This window comes from Ornithorhynchus anatinus, chromosome X1, assembly GCF_004115215.2.
Source record: "Ornithorhynchus anatinus isolate Pmale09 chromosome X1, mOrnAna1.pri.v4, whole genome shotgun sequence".
NCBI lineage: Eukaryota > Metazoa > Chordata > Mammalia > Monotremata > Ornithorhynchidae > Ornithorhynchus > Ornithorhynchus anatinus.
In genome coordinates, this window is record NC_041749.1 from 36265183 (window position 1) to 36287278 (window position 22096).

Below are 22096 nucleotides of genomic sequence, written 5' to 3' on the forward strand. Positions count from 1 at the left end.
GGTTTGCTGCGTGCCAAGCACTGTACTAAATGCTTGGAAGAGTACAGTAGGGTTAGTAGACGTGATTCCTGCTGTCAGTGTTTGCGAAAAAAAGTCAAAGAAGCTTCATATCTGGTTTGTGGACCTGAGATTAATTGTCCACTATTGCGTAGCTTATAATAAAAAGACAATCCAAGGAGATGCCACTTGTTTTTTATTTGAGTATGAGTCTAAGACCCTTAGTCGTATTTATTGAGTGCTTACTGTGTGAAAGCGCAGTATTAATCATTTGGGAAAGTACAATATAATAGATAACAGACACATTCATTGCCCGCAATGAGCTTACACTTAAGAGGCAAATTTTCAGTGTTCTGAAGCCCCCCAAGGAATAGGTGTTTTTTTGAAAGCTTAGTCTTCCCTCGTGCTCCCTGGGCTTGAGATGGCTGTGAGAAGGTGTGCCCTACCCATCCGCATGTCATAGTTATTATGTCTACCAACGGATCTAACTCTGCCCTCCCAAAGAGGAAATATCTTCGAATTTTCAAAGTTATTAAGCGAGCATCCTCCTTTTCAGATCCTGGCCTGTTTTGCCTCCTGTTAGTGATCGGCAGGAACAGATTAAATGGCCTGTTATTTCATGATCGATTATTCAGAAGAATCAGCAGCAACAACAGCCTTACTGAGCTCTGGTTGTGCGCAGAGCACTCTTTGTTTTGTCAGTTAAGTTTTAGCTTTATCATTTTCAGTGTGCAGCTTGAGAGTGAGAAGCAGCTTGGGAGGCAGAAGGATCTGGGTTTTAATCCCAACTCTGCCTCTTTTCTGCTGTGTGACCCTGGGCAAGTCATTTGGCTACTCTGTGCCTCAGTTCCCTCATCTGTAAAAACGGGGATTACTGTGACCTCCATGTGGGACATGGGTTGGATCCAACCTGATTATCTTGTATCTACCCCAGTGCTTAGTACAGTGCCTGGGACATAGTAAGCGCTTAACAAATACCCTAAAAAATAAGTACAAAGCAACCCATGATCAGCAACATTTATTGAACAGGCACAAGAGTATATACAGAGTTGTCCTATACCAGGCAGTGTCAACACTGTTTATAGTAAAATGGTTTCTAAAAGCCCTAAGGGCACATCACGTTTCATTTGGGAATATGCTTGGGAATTTTTCAATCTATTTCATTCCGTTCGTGCAGCCCAACGAAGATGTCAGCGGAAATACCACTAAACATTAATATAAAGGAACCGCGGTGGGATCAAAGCACCTTTACCGGAAGAGCCAATCATTTTTTTACTGTCACCGACCCCAGGAATATTCTTTTAACTAACGAGCAGCTAGAAAAGGCAAGACAAATAGTGCATGACTACAGGTATGGACTCCGGCATCGATAGTGACTTTTTTGTAATTGTATAACCAGAGAATTGCAGATTTTGAAAAGAACTCTTTCAAATCACTTGTCCAGTTCCCTGCTTCTAACCGGTAGTGCACCTGGACCATCTAATTCTTATATCTGGATTATGAAGTTTGCTGTACCTTGCAAAGAAACGTAAATATATTGTTTTCATTGATAGCATATATTTTTATCTTCAATTGTACAAAGTCAGCCCCTGGCTCCTTGTTACTTTTATTTATCATTGTCCTCGTTGCTTTGGCGTCTTTATTTTGTTGTTAGGTTGTTGAATGGCAGTGGGGAATTGATGAGAGTTCGGTACAAAGAAAATGTGTAGATTAATGTATTTATCATCAATAAAATGTTACGACCATGTGGGCTGGGAATGTGTCTGCTAGCTCTGTACCATATTCTCCCAATCGCTCAGTACAGTACTCTGCACATAGTGAGCGCTCAAACACCATTGATGATGATGATGATAATGTGAACCTTAGTCAAGTAAACTTCTGACTTCCACAGAGTGAAAGTCTTTTTAAGAAAGTTTTTAAAATATAACCTTCTCATCCTGAGATCAGAGGTAAAGTTTTGTATTTGTGATTGCTTCAGTCTCTGTGCTAAGGTTTCTTTTTATTATAGGCAAGGAATCGTACCCCATGGACTTACTGAAAATGAGCTATGGAAAGCAAAATATGTCTACGATTCAGCCTTCCACCCTGATACTGGTGAAAAGATGATTTTGATAGGAAGAATGTCAGCTCAGGTTCCAATGAACATGACCATCACAGGCTGTATGATGACTTTTTATAGGTATGCTATGTCTCCAATACATATCATTTTTTTCCATCAAATACGTTTGTAATAGTGGCTGTTGTCAAAGCGGTTGGTGAGGTAGAGATGATTCAGTTTAATAATTTTTTTCTTCAGTGCCGTAATTTTATACTTTCATTTAGGTTTGAGAAGCTTGAGACTTGCAGTGGTACTGTATTTTGCACCTGTTTCTTATCAGACTAGCAGAACTGGCCTGTATGTGCAGAAAAGGTGTACCTGACCTACATTTGAGCCACCACTTTAGGTTCCCAGGTGGCAGAACTGGTGAGGCCTAAGTTGAGCCTCTTAATTTTTAAAGGCTCTAACTTTGTACAAAATTCAGCTCTCTACTTTATTAGTTTTGTTCAAATGAAAAGGATTGGGGTTTAAAGGCTAAGATACAGTGAGTATCAATGCTGCTCTTTGCCTAAGAAATACTCTTGATGATAATAATAATAATGGTATTTGTTAAGCGCTTACTATGTGCCAAGCACTGTTCTGAGTGCTGAGGTAGATACAAGGTAATCAGGTTGCCCCATGTGGGGCTCACAGTCTTCATCCCCATTTTACAGAGGAGCTACCTGAGGCTCAGAGAAGTTAAGTGGCTTGCCTAAGGTCACACAGCAGACAAGTGACGGAGTCAGGATTAGAACCCACGACCTCTGACTCCCAAGCCCGTGCTCTTACCATTAAGCCACACTGCTTCTTAATGGATAAGACCAGTAGTCTATCCAGCCCAATAGCCCCCACGTAACTGTCTCCCCCCTCTAGATTGTAAGCCTGTCGTGAGCAGGGAATGTCTACCAACTCTGAATTATACTCTTCTAAGTGCTTAATACATATCTCCTCACACAGTAAAAGCTCAAATTCTGATGGTGATGATAGCGTAGTGGATAGAGCATGGGCCTGGGAGTCAGAAGGACCTGGGTTCTAATCCGAGCTCCACCACTTGTCTGCTGTGTGACCTTAAGTAAGCCAAGGTCTTGCTTCTCTGTCTTGCTTCTCTGAGGCACTTCTCTGTGCCTCAGTTTCCTCATCTGTAAAATTGGGATTAAGACTGTGAGCGCCTTGTGGGACAACCTGATTACCTTGTATCTACCCAGTGCTTAGAACTCTACTTGACACATAGTAAATGCTTAACAAATACCATTATTACTATTATTACTATATACTTGATCAGTTCATAGAATAGATGTCATTGGGCATTAATTTCCCAAAGACTCTCTCCTTTAAAACTTCTGGCTCCTCTAATTCCTTCCCCCTTCTCTCCCATTGGTCCATGAATCACTGAGCATTGTGTACATTTTTTTAATGATATTTAAGCACTTACTGTATGCTAGGAACTATTAAACTTTGAGGTATATACAAGATAATTGGGTTAGACAGTCCCTATCCCACATAGGGCTTGGAGTTTTAATCCCCATTTTACTCAGATCCCTGAGTCCCAGATAAGTGAAGTGACTTATTCAAGGTCACACAGCAGACAAATGGGAGAGCCAGGATTAGAACCTAGGTCCATCTTACTCCCCAACCTGTGCTCTTTCCACTAGACCATGGTGCTTCCAACAGTATTTTCAACAGTATTTCAAAATGCGGTTAAGGGTTATAAAGGTGTTTGAAGGCAGTGTTACTTGGTCTCTGGTCCATCAGGAAGGTGATGAGGCTAAGGTAAGAAGAGGCCTCAAAACTCTGTAGTGGCTAATATTTGCTGCCCCCCTAGGCTCCAAACAAATGTCGTTCATTTTCAATCCTTTTCTTTTACTTCTCTTTCCTTAAAGAGCCCTAAACCGCCCATGTTTCTAACTTCAAACTGTCGATACGTTTCTCTCACTAGAACGACTCCGGCAGTGGTTTTCTGGCAGTGGGTTAATCAGTCCTTCAATGCTATTGTAAATTACACGAACAGGAGTGGAGATGCCCCTCTCACTGGGAGGTAAGATGGTCTAATCAGCTGCAGCGTTTCCTTGAAATTGATCAGTCGGCTTTCATTGTGGTCTATATTTTGTTTCTTCAGAATTCCAACTGTAGACATTCTTATACAGACTCAAACCCTCCTGCTTTCACATTAATCAATAATTTGAAAACTCTAGTAATTTGCAGTTTGCATTCCGAGTTCCTTCTGCTCATTGTGGGCAGGGAATATTGTTTATTGCATTGTACTTTCTCAGGATCTTAATACAGTGCTCTGCACATAATAAGCGCTCAGTAAATACGATTGAATAAACACTATGAGGTAGAGGAAATGGCTTTTTAGCCAGAAGCTACTCGAGGGCCTAGACCGGAGGTGATCAAGCCTCAGTTTGGCCACTCCTGGCCTAGACCTTGTTGGGTACTTCTCTTTCAATTTCCCTCTGAGCGGGGCCCAAAGTAGGCACACAATCACCGCTGCTTTGAACATCAGTGTCGTGAAAATGAGAATAGACTCAGACTTCGAGGTTAGGTCATGTGGCTGCACTTAAAGCCAGGAGGTGGGAAGCCAATCGTTTTCGAAACAACTGGTGACACGGGTACCATGCAATTGTGGGTCACTGTATTGTTACCAGTTCACTGATGAGTTTGGGTGAAATGTCTGTGGGGCGAAAGTTAACCAAATCCAAAGCTCATTTTCAAAGCTGTGGAGTAAATAGCGTAAAATATAATCAAATGTCTTCTATGCATAGGAAGGTGATGGGGTTTCTGAACCATCCATGAAGAAGGAAATTATTTTCCATTTTTCTAAATCTGCCTTGTATATTATGAACAGTACATGACCTCTTAAAAGCTGCCTTTAAAATTTTATTAACATCCCTGAAATTGTGACGTAGCAATCAATGCAGGACTATTTTCACAGTGGTTCTTTGATTTATTTTCAAAATGCTTGCTTCTATTATGTGCCCCCTCTTTAGGGATGTGGAAACTTCCCATTGTGAGTGGGTGTGTTCTCTTTCCCCTTTGATCCTTTTTCCAATTTCTACCCTACTTTAATGCATTGTGGGCAGGAAATGTCTGTTCTCCCAAGTGTTCAGTGTTCTGCACATAGTAAGCGTTCAAAAAATATATGGCATGAATGATTCTTCTTTCCCCACTATGCTATAAGCTCCTCATGAGCATTCATTCAGTCGTGTTTACTGAGTGCTTACTATGTGCAGAGCACTGTACTAAGCGCTTGGAATGTACAGTTCGGCAACAGATAGAGACAATCCCTGACCAATAACGGGCTCATGGAGCCTATCTACCAACTCTAGTGTATCGTACTTTCCTAAACCTTCAGTACAGTGCTGTGTATGTTATAAACACTAAATACAATTGATTGCCTCCGGGAATAATTTTTTTTTCCCCTGGTTAGGGCTTGCATAGCTGATCAGGAGGTGAAGGCTTATATTGGTCCATGCAGAGCCTCCTGTTTAATGTTTTTTTTTTCTCCCTATGGCAAAATGGAACACAAAGCAGGGCTGGAAGCCTAGGTTGTAGCCTCTGGGCATTGGCAGAAAAACCTTGGAAACTGTAGTTTGTTCAGTTCTCCTAGCCCCGAAGTGTGTGGGTAAATCCACAGTTTTTCTGTGAAAAACTAGATGAAATGTTGGCAGGGTGATTCTTTTCTGAAGAAAAGAAAGGTCTTTAGGTCTGCTAAATGGCAAACGACACAAGTGAAAGTTTTTTTTAAAAAAAGCATATCCAAATAGCTGTCTAGACTGATAAAAGCAGCTAGCTATTCCCAGCTTGTTTCATAAACAGTGAGCTTGATTCGCCTTATATGTATTTTGAGGCATCACAATGCCTGTTGGTGGTTGTATGAAACGAAAGTTTGATGCTCAAACAAAACTGGGCTTTGTATTTATAACACCATTTCTCCACCCCGCGGACTCAGTCATTCAATCAAGCGAGTGTCCCATTTCTGCAGAGGGCTTTTATTGAGTGCCTGAGAAGTTATAGAAATGAATTAGGCCTGTCCCTTGCTCCAAGGGAGTTAATAGCCTGGTTCTTCAGTCTGTTGACAGGGAAAATAAAGCATGTTAAATGTATTCAGCACTTGCTATATATCATAATTGGGGTGCACTGTCTCTGTGTGGGCAGACATTGAAAAACACAGCGGGAGGGAAAGCAAACAGAGGAAAGAGTGGGAGGCCGACAACGGATGGCTCATGAGAGGGGAGAGAAAGCTGAGACAGGGCAGACAAGCTGAGCTGGCGAGTGGTGGGGCCCCCATTAGGGCCCAGATGCTGGGATTGAGGTGGGGGCCACGAAGATAAGGTTTGCCGGAACAGCAGGGGAAGGAGGGCGTGCTGCGATGGAAGTGGGAGAAAGAGGCCAAGACAGATGGGCTGGAGGGAATGAGGAAGAAGGGGGATAAAGTGGTACCTCAAATCTCTTCAGTGGTTGAATTTTTATTATATCCCTAGCTATCCACTGAAGCGCAAGAAACGAGTGCTGTCAGAGCCTCTCATCGGTGGTACCTACCATATCTCCCCAACTCAGAGCTGGACCCAGACGCCTTTTAAAATAGGGGAGAGTCAACTTCTTGGGACCCTGAATTCTTTCTCGTTTAGTCGTTTCACTTTGTCTTTTTCGTCCCAAGTAGTATCGGAGACGTGAGTTTTCAGGACGGGGTAAGAAGTTGAGAAGCATACGTAGTGTGCTTTTGGTTTTGCCCACTGAGCACCTTTTGAACAATTCAGGTCTTTTCCTTCAAGAGGAATCACCATCTTCTGTGGCTTTTACAAGCTTCCTTCCTGTGCTTAGGGTGGCTGCGAGTAATGGGTTGTGAAGGTGACTTTCAAGCCACGTTGGATCTCTTCTTGATTTCTCCCTCCAATTTGAAAATAGTGTAGGAGTAATTTGCCATCTCTGTCAACATAATGCATGCTCAAAGTTTTTTCTTTTCTTTATCTCTTTCCATCTTTCTAGTCAACTGGGAACAGCCTATGTTTCTGCCACTACAGGTGCTGTAGCCACTGCTCTGGGACTTAATGCGTTAACTAAGGTAATTCACTTTTTGGTCTGTGTTTTTTGTAGAAAATAGAAGGGATCTCAAGATGTCATCTGGTCCAAACTCCAGGCAGTGTAGTTGAATGTTGCTTTCTTAAAAATCCCCAAGGCTGAAGACTCTGCAGCTTCTCTTGGAATCATATTTCAGGATTTTTATCAGTTATTCTTGGTTTCTAAACATCTATCCTGTTCGGGATGAAATTTCCTTCTTATGTAAACTTCCTAAGTGCTAAGTGCTTGCTGTCTGTCCAGTGCTGCTCTAGAGAAGCAGTGTGGCTCAGTGGAAAGAACCCGGGCTTGGGAGTCAGAGGTCATGGGTTCGAATCCCGGCTCTGCCACTTGGCAGCTGTGTGACTGTGGGCAAGTCACTTCACTTCTCTGTGCCTCAGTTACCTCATCTGGAAAATGGAGATTAATTGTGAGCCTCACGTGGGACAACCTGCTTACCCTGTATCGACCCCAGCGCTTAGAACAGTGCTCTGCACATAATAAGCGCTTAACAAATACCAACATTATTATTAAGTTAATAAGATCGGATGCAGTCCCTGTCCCACATGGGGATCACAGTCTTAAGTAGGAAGAAATATGGGGACTGAATCCCCATTTTGCGTTTGAGGAAACTGAGGAAGTGAAGTGACTTGCCCAAGGTCAGAGAGCAGGCAAGTGGCAGAGCCAAGATTACAGCTTAAGTCTGCTGACTCCCCAGTCTGTGCTCTTTTCAGTAGGCCGTGCTGCTCCTCTGTGGTAACATCATAAACTTGTATAGCACTGTTATTTTTCCAGTAAAAAATGAGGTAGGATGAGATAATTATTACTGTTTTACAGATGTTGAAACGGAGATTCAGAGAGGATAAGTGACTTATTTGAGGTCACACGACAAGCCAGTGGCAGAATTAGAACTCAGGATTCTTGACTCCCTGACCCTTGTATTTTCCATGCGATCACACCGATCCTTGGCCTTAGAAAACAACCTAAATCAGTAGCTCCTCACAAAATTCTATTCTCTACTCCTTGTTCTGGAAGACATCCTCTTTAGATATTCAAATACTATTGATAGAAACAGCAAAAAGTTGAATTAAAATAATTAGTCATTTGTTTACCTGAAAGCAAGGTTGTTGGACTAGAGGATCTCCCAAAATCTCTTCTATTTTTTTTTTGAATTCTTGGGTTTTGTGATTCTCCCTCCCTCTTTTCCTACTCCCGGCTACCCCGGCTGACATCAGCTGCTTGACTCATTCTCTTGACGCTTCTCCCACACAGTCTTCTTAGGGATCCCTTTCCCTTTTCATCCTACTCTGTATGCTGCACTTACTTCCTACCCCTAAATCCCACTGCTTCTACCTACGCAACATTTCCCAGATCCATCTGTTCCTTTCCATCCAAAATGCTACCACCCTGTTCTAAGCTCCTGTCACATTTTAGCTAGGCTCTTTTATCTACTGCTTTCCTATCTTTAGCCTCTCTCCCGGCCTCTGTCCCATCCACTGCCGTGTCGATTATCTCCTTAAGGCATCCCTTAATCTTCATTCTTCAAACTTCCATTGACTGCCCAGCTCTCTCCGCGTCAAAGAAGAACTCCTCCTATCGGCTTAAAGGTTCTCCCCATCTTCTAAATCAGCTCTCTCCGTGTGCTACGCCCCAGCTCAGTCTCTTCATTCCTCCCAACCTTATAACCTTATAACTGTACCTTGCGTTCGACTTTGCCGTCTGCGACCTCTTGCTCAAGCTGTTCCGTAGGCCTGGAACTCCCCTCGCAAATCCCACACACCAGAGCTCTCCCCATTTTTAAAGTCCTCCTAAAATCCCACCTCCAACAAGCCTTCCTTGAGTCATATCAGCCCGGAAGCCACCTCTATCACTTAAGTATGTATATTTTCCCTTTTCTTGTAGAATCAATTACTTTTTCTCTGCGTGCTGGGGTAGATTCAAGCCAATCAGGTGGAACGCAGTCCAAAATGTGGAGCTCCCAGCCTTAATCCTCATTTTACAGATGAGGTAATTGAGGCATAGAGACGTTAAGTGACTTGCCCAAGGTCACAGAGTAGGCAAGTGGCAGAGCTCGGATCAGATCACTGGTCCTCTGAATTCCAGGCCCATGCTTTAGTCACTAGGCCCCAATCGTATTCACCCTGATTTCCGTACTTGGAAACAATTTTATATCTGTCTCACCAATCAGAGCTTAAGCTCACTGAGGGAAAGGGACATATCTCTTGTTTCTCTGTGTAGTGCACTGTGCCCATTAGGTGCTCAAAGGTGTTACTCCTGCTACTCTCCCTTCTTTCTCCTAATTCCCGTCCAGCCGGCCGTTGCTTCACGGTAGTTGCATTTCATTCATACTGACCCTGTCTCTTCAGTTGTCCTGAAAAATGAACTCCCATTTTATTTCAGAAGACGCTACCCAGTCAGCAGCCCTTTCTGAGTGACTGTGTGTTCAGAACCCTTTAGCTTCATTTGACTCTCCATTTGTTTGTCATATTAAAAAATCCCTTGCATTTGTTATTTCAGTGCTAACGAAATATTTTGGTAATTCTTTTTTTTTTTTTAGCGCGTCTCACCCCTCCTAGGACGTTTTGTTCCTTTTGCTGCTGTAGCTGCTGCTAACTGCATTAACATCCCATTAATGAGGCAAAGGTAAGACTACGGTGGGCAAAAGGAACTGTAACTTTTTTCTCGTGTACGAAAGCCTGTTCTTTAAAAGAAATGATATTCTGAGATAAGGCTAGGAAAAGATCTTCAATTCCGACTTTGACATTTTTGCCAAGTTTTAAATTCTGCCAAAAAGGCTGAAAACTCTGGGCACATCTAATGTCTTTGGATTGAGGCTTTAGTACATTGAATCCTTTTTGCTTCCTGGGCATCTCTATCCCTTCTTCCTCTGGCATTGGCAGAGACCCCAGGAAAAGCCTCCTCCTCCTAGGCCTCTGGGGTTCCGGACTCTGCGAACCATGGGAGTACACTGGATAGCCATACATGTAGGCGTGCTCAGCCTTCAATTTTTCCAGACTCACAATGCACTGAGTAGCCGTTTAAGGTCTTTCTGCAGTGCTTTCTGAGCGTGTGGAATATTTTTAGAAGTGGCAGGAGTTAAGGGAGAAGAAAGAACAGGAAAAGGCATTTTGAATCGGATAACGAAAAGCAGAGTAAATGTGGTATGACTTATCGGGCCATTTCCTGTGCGTGACCCTGCTCTGAGAACTGTGGCTGTACCCTTTCCATCGGATTGACAAGCCGAGGAGCCCTGCTTAAACAGCTGTGGACTGGCTTTGATCATGAAGATCGGAAGTGGACTCCAGTTGGAAAAAAAAGACCTCTGTATTCTAATTTCTTTAAAGGTGGTAGACTGCGTGGCCCATTTTTTTTTAAATGGCATTTGTTAAGCACTTACTATGTTCCAAGCACTGTTCTAAGGTCCATTCTCTCTGGTGGATTGGAAAGAAGGCCCAGGGCCACTAGCAGTGCATGACAGTTGTCAACAGTCACACTGACTTCTCGCCAGTCACGAGGCACCCAGAGAAGCCTTTCATGTCAAAAATTCACTGTCTGCATCAGCTCCATCTAATGTGTTTGGGGCCTACTATCAATCTCCCTGATTTTATGTACTAATCAAGCACCATTAGGACCCTCAGAGATTATCCAAATTGTTTTCATTCTGCCTTGAATTTGACCCGGAAAAGACGTATTTTTTGTGACTTTATACCTTAGGGCCATTTGCAGCTGAGCTTGGCTGTTTCCCTTAGAAAACAAACACATCGGTACTCTATGCCTGAGTGTATTCTAGAAGATGAACATCTGTATCAGATACTGTGGATGCAACCTGGCCTCCATTTTCAGCCCAAACAGATATTCTCAGGAAACATCTTTTCCTGGTCCCACTCTATGCAGACTTTTGTAAATCGTTTCTTTATTTCCTTCTTCAGAGAACTCAAAGTTGGGATTCCTGTCACAGATGAAAATGGAAATCGATTGGGAGAGTCAGCCAAGGCTGCTCAACAAGCCATTACACAAGTTGTTGTCTCAAGGATCCTCATGGCAGCCCCTGGCATGGGTTGGTATGATTATTAGCAGAGATGTAAGGAACATCTTTTCAAAGTCTTCAACGGGGTGATGACTGCTGTACATCCAGTGACTGAGGGGCAATCAGCCTGCCACTGTGCTCTGTGGGAATAATTTAGCCAGTCAGAGTTAATTTTAGGTAGACACCACGGAGGGAAAATGTCCGACGTCCCCAAGTGTGACTAGGTGTGCCCGGTTGGCACACAGCTGTTTAATAGTAGTGGTGGTCCTCTAAATATTGTACTTGTTAGACCCTTCCTATGTGCCCAGCACTGGGGTAGATACAAGTTAATCAGATTGGACATAGTCCCTATTCCACATGGGGCTCACACTCTTAATCTTAGAGAAGCAGCGTGGCTTAGTGGAAAGAGCACGGGCTTGGGAGTCAGAGGTCATGAGTTCGAATCCCAGCTCTGCCACTTGTCAGCTATGTGACTGTGGGCAAGTCACTTAACTTCTCTGTGCCTCAGTTACCTCATCTGTAAAATGGGGATTAACTGTGAGCCTCACATGGGACAACCTGATTACCCTGTATCTACCCCAGCGCTTAGAACAGTGCTCTGCACATAGCGCTTAACAAATACCAAAATTATTATTATTAATCCCCATTTTACAGATAACTGAGGCCCAAAGACGTTAAGTGACTTGCCCACCGTCATACAGCAGACATGTAGCGGAAGCACATGCTTCTCTAGGGAGCATTGCCAGGGGCAGGAAGGGCCCTGGCCAAGGAGAGTGCCCATGTGGTGTTCCCATAATAGTAACCGTAATGATATGTGTCCGATTAGACTGTAAGCCCGTCAATGGGCAGGGACTGTCTCTATCTGTTGCCAGTTTGTACATGCCAAGCGCTTAGTACAGTGATCTGCACATAGTAAGCACTCAGTAAATACTGTTGAATGAATTGAATGAATGAAAAGTACTTACTATGTGCCAGGCACTGTTCTGAGTGCTGGGGTTGATACAAGCAAATGGGGTCGGACACAGCCCCTGTCCCACATAGGACTCTTAATCACCATTTTACAGATGAGGGAACTGAGGCCCAGTGAAGTAATTTGCCCAAGGTCAGACAAATAGTGGAGCCGGGACTGGAACCCAAATTCTTCTGACCCGCAGACCCATACTCTATCCACTAGGCCATGTTGCTTCTGGTCCCTCCCTAACATCCAAGCAGTCCACCTAGGGTGACTGGAGATAGTCCAACTGCCATTGTAGAAAAAGCCCCAACGTGACTTAATGCTTCAGGAAATTGCTTCCTAAATGTTTCATTAAATGGACATATCATTTGGCAGTGATGAAGTGCTCCTGTCTTCTCTTGCAGCCATTCCACCGTTTATCATGAATACTCTGGAAAAGAGAGCCTTTCTAAAGGTAAGATTGAAATTTAGGACATTCTGTCATTTCACCTACAATGTTACACTTAAAATTACACATCTACCAGGTTTTTCCCAGAAAACATCTGGGCCTTGTTTTCACTTGCCCGTTCATGGGTCTGTAGCCTAGAAATTACATTCATTTTTATCTTCTCTGCCCATACTTGTTTAGGAGACACGTGGGGGTGGTCCCCCTTGTAGGAGCTTTTCAATCCTTCTCTCAAATAGTTAAAAAGCTTCAAGAAGTAAACCTAGGTGGATTTACTTCCATTGATTTCAACTTTTGTTTTACTCTTCAGCTGTGCATTTACCTAAATACAGATATCTAGGAGATTTGGAATTGGCCAGTATTATATAGCGAAGTTATTTTACATTTAACATTATGAGTTAAATTACTTTGGCAGCTATCCGTGGAATAACAAATAAGTGAATCCAAAAAAACTAGACTAGAATTGTCATATTACTTTACTGTTACCTGTTTGTTGATGTCTGCTGGTCCTTTAGCTCTCCACCCATGTTTCCTGCTCTCCACCCATGTTCCCCCATTTCTAATGAGAATTTGAGAATAATTTAGTAATCTAGTAGAAATCTCATTGCAATGTGCCTGTTCTATCACAATATTTTTCTTATCAGTTCCAGGAATCTGATGCAATATTTGATGTAATTCGGATCTTGTTACTTCAGCCCTTATGAAAAGGGAGATATAGGTTAGTGTAAATTAATTGGATGACTCCTTGTTTGAAAGGTGACATGGTGGTTGTATCTTGGTTGATATAGATAGTTCATTATAGAAATAGATCGTGTTTTATGACTATGAATGGTCGATCATACGTTCCCTCTCCTTTTCGGTTCTGAAAAGTGTCATGTGACATGACGAGACTACTGAGTCTTTGGGAAAGGATAATTAATTTCTCAAGTCTGAAATCTCAATTCCAGGTTAGTGTAATTTTAAGTAGCGATGAGGTATTACTTCGGTTTTTGTCTGCTTCCTCGGTGCTCAGAAAAAGCGGTTCCTTATACATTTCTAAAGCGCGGTGATTGGGCTCCTTGTCTCCCCAGCAGAACACCCCATAACTGAGAATGTTTGATCACCCAGCCAGGCCGTGTGCCCAGGGACTGACACAGCCCAGATATGGTCTGGTTAGTAAAAGAAGCCATATTGCACTGATTCCAAATCCCCTTGTCTCCAAGTAGCGTTGGCCTGATTCATTTTTTTGAGATGATGCCATGGGCAATTTGGGGAACAGAGTCAGTTCTAAAATGAAGCGGATGCTGATGTTACTGAAGTGCAAATTTCAAAGTAAAAACGGAATTGATTGCATATGCCTAGCCCGGAAAGAGCGTCCGCTTCCCAACTCCGCTGGTGTAGACGTGACTTCTTTTGGAAGAAGAGAGGAGGGACGACTCGATGCGGACCGAGACAGCCATCTAGTGTTGCCCACCCAACGTACCCGACCGATGCATTTGAAAGGGATCTCTTCGAGGGCCATATAATTGACTTTTGCTCTTCCGTTCCTTTCCCTCTGCCTCACAGACTGTGAGTTCAGGTGAACATTGCTTGGCAGTTCCTCGGTGGTGGGGTTTTCTATAGACTAGTTCTAAAGCAAGTAATCAGCCGCATTCCTAACCGACAGCTTCTGCATGTTTCCTTCTGACTTGTGGAAATGCCAGCTACTCCCAACTGCTTTATTAACAGATGGGGTCCTCGTTATCTCTGTGCACGACTGATGTAGGAAAATGCATTCATCCTTTCAGACCGTTGGAAGGCAAGGAAAATAGTGCTTGAAAGAAGGGCGTATTTGGGTCATATGCGAATCAGATGTTTCTTTGGATATTACCACTCAGGCGCTTTTCTAATCTGATATGCTTTTTTCAAGTGGAACACTGTGGGTATTCAAGCAAATCAGCGGTATTTGTGTAGCACTCACTGTGTGCAGAGCACTGTACTAAGCACTTGAGAAAGTACAATGTAACAGGCACAGCGAACTTACAGTCTAGAGCTCAAGATAGCACTCCCAGTGAAGTTTACCCACGGGCGCTGGTGTGTCTGAAAAGGCCAGTGTGGGGCTGACAATCCTGGCCATGTTGTTCACACAAAAAGGGTGTCCCTTGTATCGTTTTAATGTAGGATTTAAGCGCTTTCTATATGCCGTTGACTGTACTGAGTGCTGGGATAACTACAAGATAATCAGGTCCCACATGGGGCTCATATTCTAAGTATGAGGGAGAAGAGGTATCAAATTTTCATTTTGCTGAAGAGGAAACTGAGGCACAGAGAAGGGAAGTAACTTGCCCAAGGTCACACAGCAGACAAATGGCAAAGCCGGGATTAGAACCCAGATCCTCTGACTCCAGGCCCAGGTTCTTTCCACTAGGGTACGCTGCGTTCTTGCCTAATTTTTGCCACACCTGGTGCTGTTTTCTCTAGCCTCCTTGTTTATTTTCCCTCTGAAACTTTTGCTCAAAAAGAGCCACTCCTTTCTTGAGAGTGGTGCACCGAGTTGATCTATCCTTGGCAGTCAGTTTCCATTAATCAGTTGGGATGCAGCATTGCCCTAAACGTTGTTTTACTCTATCCTTAAGATGTTTCCTCAGCACCCCTCGCCTTTGGTTTTCTAAATTCAGCATGCCTTCAGCATTCATTCTCCTCGCATCTCAAGCAGTGCAGCCATTCAAGGTGAACATCGATTCAGTGCCGAGCCACCGACGTCACTTCTGAACACTATTGTTTGGGATCCCGTCTCAGCACTTGATGTCGAGTATTAGAAAGGATGGAAAGGATGCTGGAGGAACTTTTCAAGGAGCTGCATGTGACATTTGTGTAGGGTAACGGTTCTCGCAACCGTAGTTAAGGTTGGAACAGCTCAGTAGACCTTGTGTTTGGGGTGGTCATTCTCCCAGAGCATATCCTGGCCTTCCTGATTTGGTTTTCTGCTTCCTTGTCTCTCGTCTGGTTGGTCAGTGTGCTGCCTAGGTAACAGAATTCTGTAGTAGCATTTAGCTCTGGGTTGCCAGTATCCATTTTTCCCTGTGGGCATGGTTTCCCAAATACAAGCTGACACATCACCTCATCTTTTCTTTAGTTGAGTCGTCAGCTTCCTGTGCGTGACTGATTCCCTGAAGTGGTTTACAATCACCTGCATGTTTTCTTGGGTGTGTGCCTCAAGGGTGCAGTCATCTGCATACCGCAGTTCTCGAGTGTGTGTATGTGCAGGGCACTGGGTGGTGCTTGAGGTCTGTTGAATTGGAATGGCTTCTTAGAAGCAAATTCTAATACCTGCATTCAGGTCTCTCGTTGCATCGCGAACCGTGGTGGCTGTGTAGAATATTCTATTCCCTGTCTTAACGTGAGGGACAGAATAACCTGTGATAACCTTGAGCGGAAACATTACTTTTCTGTACTGTTGAGCATTGTTATCTCCTCAATACCCTCTCGGTTGAAATAAGTAACCAGTTCTCACGTCTTCTGAAATCAGTCCCGATTCTCTCCTCACGAATTGTCAGATATCGCCCTGAATAGATGTGCTATACCGCTCTGTCTTCTGCTCTGATACAGTTCCGAGCAGAGCTGTGATGAGCCCCCAAACCTTCACTCTCTTGATCTAATTATTATCCGCTAGGTTCATCCTTCCACAAAATCCAACCTGATGATAAAGTGTGCACTTAGACTTTCTTCCTAAATTTAGGAATAAGGAATAATGTTTTTTGGTAATACTGGCACTGTTTACCCTCAGTTAACAAGAAGTTCTATTTGGAGACAGCATCATTTTTATACTGCTTCAGGTGTCAAGAACTTTCCCTGCTCTATCCATTTGTGAAGAGACCATAATCCTTGTTTTTAATCGACTCCAGGGAAGTACGTAGTATTCCTCCAGTCTCACTAGAATTATTTTTAATTGCCATTTATCTTCACTTCTCTAGTACCCTTTATCTGTTTCTCTCCCCCCGACCCCAGAATTGACTCGATAACTAGGCTGTGGCATCCCCTCAAGCATCATCTTTTTTGTCTTGATACTCCCGTGAGTAGTAATTAATAGTACTTAATTAACAGAACATAAATCAGCCTGTTTCTGTGGGTTCGCTCATGGATCAGTTCTGAAGGCATTAGAAGTTTTTAATAACATAGTGCTCATGTCTCTATTTTACCAAACCTGTATTTTTCAACTAAAATTCTAACACCAATTAGAACCTTTTTTTCTTTTGTAAACATCAGCAAATTTAATCCTCAGAAAATAGTCCCTAAATAATGGCTAAAGATTCATTTATGCCTCAGCAGTGTCTACCACATCGAACCCATTGCAAAGGTCTGAAAAGGGAGGGGGGCAAGTGTAGAATTAAATCCCCATACAAACACTGGACCTATGAGATGTAGAATCTGATACAAACGCAACTCCCACAGGGAACAAAGTGGAGTCGTCATGTTTTCAGTGTTGGCCAAGTGGGGTTTGTTCTTGGATAAACTTCTTTGGGCAGTGTTTCTCTGGGTGCTTCTAGAGCAACTTCTAGAGCAGGGCCGAGTGGACTGAGAACCAGCTTTCGACTGCCAAGTGCACTGGGAAAACCATAGCAACTCAGCAAGAAGCCCTCCCCCGGAAGATGAAGCATCTCCTGCCGGCCCTAAAAGCCCATGCAACAGTGAACTTGAGTGAAACTCTGTTGGGTAGATTTTCATGCACGAATCAGCAAGCTGATCTGTAGAAAGTCAAGACCAAGATTTCCCCCGGCAGCATTGTGTAACGATTCCCATGACTGCCCTCCATTTCTCCTTCATCAGCAGATAAATTAGACCTAGATGTCTTTTTTCTTTCTTTCCCCAAAAGTGGTGCGTTTGCTTACCTTGTGTTTTATCTCCCACAGAGGTTCCCCTGGATGAGTGCCCCTATTCAAGTTGGATTGGTTGGCTTCTGGTGAGTCTTTTTAATTTCTCCCTTATGGGTTTTAAGGGTTAGCCTGTTATGGGTAGAGTCTCCCGGACAGAACAGTGCATACGGGTAAAAACTGAGGCCTGCTCTCTGTACAGGAAGCTTCTGATCCCGTGTACCTGTCACAATTTCCCTCAGGCTGACTGCTCAGCATTTTAATTTGAGCAAATACAGTGGGGAAAGAAAGCTTTATAAAACTTTGAAATGTAAAAGAAAGCTAAAGTCTCTGGATATTGTCTAAAGAGTTAACAGCGGGATCCTAGTTCCTCTAAAAGTACTGTATTCCAATTCTATTCCTTGTTTGTTTTTAGTTTGGTGTTTGCTACACCTCTCTGCTGTGCACTGTTTCCTCAGAAAAGGTAACTATATTACTGTTTAGGTTTCTCAAGTTCCCTCCTGCAACTCCAGAGGTCTCATACCCCTGACTTCCTCTACCGTCCCCCCATATCCTTGAGCAAAAGCGAGTTCATGCTGGACTGCAGCTGGAGCATCACTCAGCTGCCATCTGAAGCATGTATCCCACTGTGTGACTTCAGGGTGTGACTACTTTCCCAGCCTCCTGCACATGTGGTGGGCGTGCACTGGTGTGCAAAGAGGTTGAGGAGTGCTTCCTGGAGGTTGCCAGAGATCCAGTGTGGGACCACCAGGCCGTACCTGCCATTGTGCCCCTACTGAAACTGGTCCCTGGTTAGTTGGAAGTGCTAAAAAGTTCTGAAATCTGCCCCATTTCATGGTCATCGTAATGAAGAATTACTGGGCCACCCCAAGCAGATAAGTCCATCTCTTGGGTGAGAGAGATGGTTCATCCCATGGTGATGTGAGTATATTTTTTGATCATGCTTTCCATTTAAGGGTAAGTTAGATTGAAATTGTTTGGGGCCAAGACGTGTAACACACACAAATGACCACTGTCGCTCTTCAGCCTCATTTGCCTGACGGTCATTCTTCAAGTAAGGAAGAATTGGATTTATGTTCAGATAGGCATTCAGTGTTTTAATAATGATTGTTAGAGTGTTTAAATGCTTACTGTGTGTCGAGCACTGTAGTAAGTGCTGGGGTAGATAGAAGATATCTGGGCCCAAAACAGGTCCTGTCCCTTATGGGGCTCACAGTCCAAAGGGGAGGTAGTAGGAGTTAATCCCCATTTACAGATGAAACTGCGGCACAGAAAAGTGAAGTGACTTTCCAAGGTCACGCAGCAGGCAAGCAGCAGAGCCCGAATTACATCCCGGGCCCTCTGGCTCCAAGAGCTCGCCCCTCTAGGCCAGGCTGCTGCCTGCTGTAAAACCTCATGGGAGCCAAACACTGGCTATCGTGGTGTCCTCCATCAAGAACGATGGATCAACCTCGGTCCTGAAACTTCTCCAGGACCGAGAACATGCCTGAAGGAATCAATTATCATTTTTACCTGGTACACTGTCCTCCCAGCTAGTCACGTTCCTGCTGGCAGAGCCAGGACTAGAACCCAGTTGTCCTGATTCCCAGAGCAGCACTCTTTCCACTGGACCAGTGCAGAATCACTGAAAGAATACTGAGCACCAGTTTTTAAGCTGAAATCATCCTTCCTGCAATTTGTCAGAACCTCAGTATTGGATTAGACTAGTAAAGAATTTGTTTCATGTATTTTAATGATTTGTTTTCCAAAACCAAATGAACCTGGAACCAGACCGAGCCCATCTGATTCCCTCTTCTCAACAAACATATTTTAATTTTAGTTCCTCAGTTCTGGCCGAGGAGTCACTCTCCCGTTTCTCTTTTCCTTTCTCTCTCTCTCTCTATCTCTCTCAGTTCCATGTCAGTGAAACATTTGGAGCAGGAGTTGCAAGACCAGATCCGAGCGGCCCGGCCTGATTTGGAGCGTGTGTACTTTAACAAGGGGCTGTAAATTGGGGGCCAGGCACTGCCCAGCATACAAGAGTTCTGTCTGTTCTGGGTGCTTAAATCTAAACTATTTCCAAGACATTCACATTTATGTTAAAAAAATAAGGCTGTTGCTAGCAATTATGCCTTCAATCACAAGACCCTAGTCCCATTGGGCCACAATTTTAGAATGAAAATTAACGGTCCAGATTTAAAGCAGTGAATGAAAATAATTAAAAGAACCTGAGGCCTAATTTACATCTCCTTTGCTGTTAATCAGCAGGGGGAAATCTGCCAAGATGAGAATTGTGGGATCAGATATTTATTTTTCTTTTAAATACTACTTTTCTAGACAGGGCAGATCGTAATTTTTTTTTTTCTTCCCTCAAAGGTGCTTAGGACAGAGATCCTTACACCATGCTATTCTTTCCAAAATAAGAAAGTAATTTTAAAAGAGGCTTTCCCTTTCTAGGAATTTTCCCTCTTAGGATAATCCTTGAAGGGGTAATTTTCTTTTGGTGGTTGTCGTATTTGTCTTCTATCCCTATGGAGTCACCAGCTTTCTCTTTGGGATATTGATTTTTGTTTTGAATTCCCCTGAAGATTTTAAATACCATGACAATGAATTCTTTCCAGGTGTTTAAATGATATTCAGCATCAGTGTTGTATTTGCTGCATTTAATCAAGTTAGCGCCTTGTTTTCTAAAGTGAGTGTTACAGCCAAAATTTGTCTAGATACCTTTTTCCCCTGATTCTATATTCCTTTTGCCTTTTTTTGGAAAAGCACAAAGGGAACATATTGTGTTTAATAATCAGTAACTACACACACACACACACATATTACTTGAATGTCTTCTACATTCCGCATTTTGGGTATCTCCATATACGTGCCACTTTGTTTACACCATCATTGACTATTTAGTATACAATATATTTAATATAATAGATTAAACTTCAAATGTTTTGGATGTAAGTAAAATAGAAAATGATTGAGAATTTTCTTGCTAGTAGATCACTGTTGTGCAGAGACTATATTCTGAGAGCTATTGAAAAATATTAAGAAAGGTTGATGGAGCAGATATTGTTTGCCTGTGGGAGGTGATTTTCTTTTTCCCCAAGGATGAAGATTGGTACGTGTTTGTGTTCACATTTTATCTGAAAGGATTAAAAGATCTGAAGCTTATCCTCCATTCCTGCACATACACAATGCCTTCACCTTGTCTCTTGGTCATTCCCATTTGGGGGGAGCTGGTGAAGTGGCTTTCCTGGGATATTCCGACCCTAAATTCCTCTTAGGGTAAGAATTGTTTCTGTATAGAAAGAACTGAAAACCTAGAATTCACTAAAAAGTCCCTGGAGTGTGACCTTAAAAGACCTTTAGGAATATAGTCATGGCCAGGCCTCATTCCAGGGAAGACAGAGGCATGTCTTGAGAACTTGATTTTAAAGGAATTTCTTTCCGTTCTCAGTTTTCCATAGAGCTCAGTTGATCTAGAAAATCTTACTCTTGGATCATAATTTTTAAAAGTCTAAGTAATGAATTAAGTGTATTTCACACAACAGATTGTCTAAAGGCAGATTAAATTATGTGCATCGAGAATCATGACCAAAGCTGAGGTTACATATATTTATGCAGCCATGATATTTTTATCCTTATTTTTTTATCTTGTTCACTGAAGCTTCAGTCTATTAATGCTTTTCTACAGAACTATTCTGATCAGTTTCATGGTATTATTAAGAAGAGCAAATGAGCAAAGATCAGGCAATTTATTACTGATCTTAGACATAGAATGCCTTTAAAAAAAAAAAATCCAGGTAAAGTGCAATAAGTTCTTAAAACAAAGTAGGTATTAATATTTCTATTTGTCTAAGAGGAATATGACTAAGTGGTACAGTGAATTCATTTTTAATTTCAGTATTAGAACAATGTCTTGCCAGTGTTGATGGAGTTAATGTGCTATTTCAGTTGAACTGGATAAAATAAACTGATTGAAATGAACGTGAACACTTCTGCTCATTGTACAGCAAGGTAAAAACAGTTTATATTGGACTGAGTCATGCGTGCACTATTGAGGGTTAATATTAACACAAACACTTCTGGGTGAGGAAGTCATTTTTAAATTGTTCTGAATGGGAAATGCAGTCTCCCGTTCATAAACAGTTCCCCAATCCCTATCCTCGATGTGACTTAAAAGTCCAATAAACTCTATCCAAGGGCTTTGAGAGGGCCAATCAATCGACCGATGGTATTTATTGAATGCTTACTGGGAATAATGTTGATATTTGTTAAGCGCTTACTATGTGCAGAGCACTGTTCTAAGCCCTGGGGTAGATACAGGGTAATCAGATTGTCCCACGTGAGGCTCACGGTCTTAATCCCCATTTTACAGGTGAGGGAACTGAGGCACAGAGAAGTTAAGTGACTTGCCCACAGTCACACAGCTGCCAAGTGACAGAGCGGGATTCGAACCCATGACCTCTGACTCCCAAGCCCAGACTCTTTCCACCGAGCCATGCTGCTTCTCTAACAGAGCACTGTTCTAAGCTCTTGGGAGAGAACAGAGCTGGTAGACACGTTCCTTGCCAACTACAAGCTTACAGTCTAGAGGGAATACAAACAATATAAACTTTATATAAATACATTTTACAAGATCTTGAAGGGGCAATCCTAAATCAACTAGAGGCTAAGCGATCCTTGGTGAGGAGGTGTAAATTCTTAGTATTTACACACATAGATCTATCTATCC

The 22096-nt window shown here is 42.8% G+C and overlaps 1 protein-coding gene across 3 annotated transcripts in view; it reads left to right on the top strand.

The window, feature by feature from the left end:
• The window catches only part of SFXN1 (sideroflexin 1), a 34135-nt gene extending 12781 nt beyond the window's left edge, over window positions 1-21354 (top strand). For 2 of the 3 annotated variants that reach the window (XM_001511473.5, XM_003430504.5), the window contains exons 3-12: window positions 1175-1348; window positions 2006-2176; window positions 4011-4109; window positions 7061-7136; window positions 9687-9772; window positions 11059-11186; window positions 12516-12565; window positions 17425-17474; window positions 17801-17848; window positions 19278-21354. In XM_001511473.5, the coding sequence (XP_001511523.1) occupies window positions 1185-1348; window positions 2006-2176; window positions 4011-4109; window positions 7061-7136; window positions 9687-9772; window positions 11059-11186; window positions 12516-12565; window positions 17425-17474; window positions 17801-17848; window positions 19278-19374 (969 nt within the window). In that variant the 5' untranslated portion in view covers window positions 1175-1184 and the 3' untranslated portion in view covers window positions 19375-21354. Of the gene's footprint in view, window positions 1-1174; window positions 1349-2005; window positions 2177-4010; window positions 4110-7060; window positions 7137-9686; window positions 9773-11058; window positions 11187-12515; window positions 12566-13200; window positions 14763-17424; window positions 17475-17800; window positions 17849-19277 lie in introns of those variants that run through there. The other variant, XM_029051503.2, reaches the window with a different exon arrangement.
• The last annotated feature ends 742 nt before the right edge of the window (window positions 21355-22096 follow it).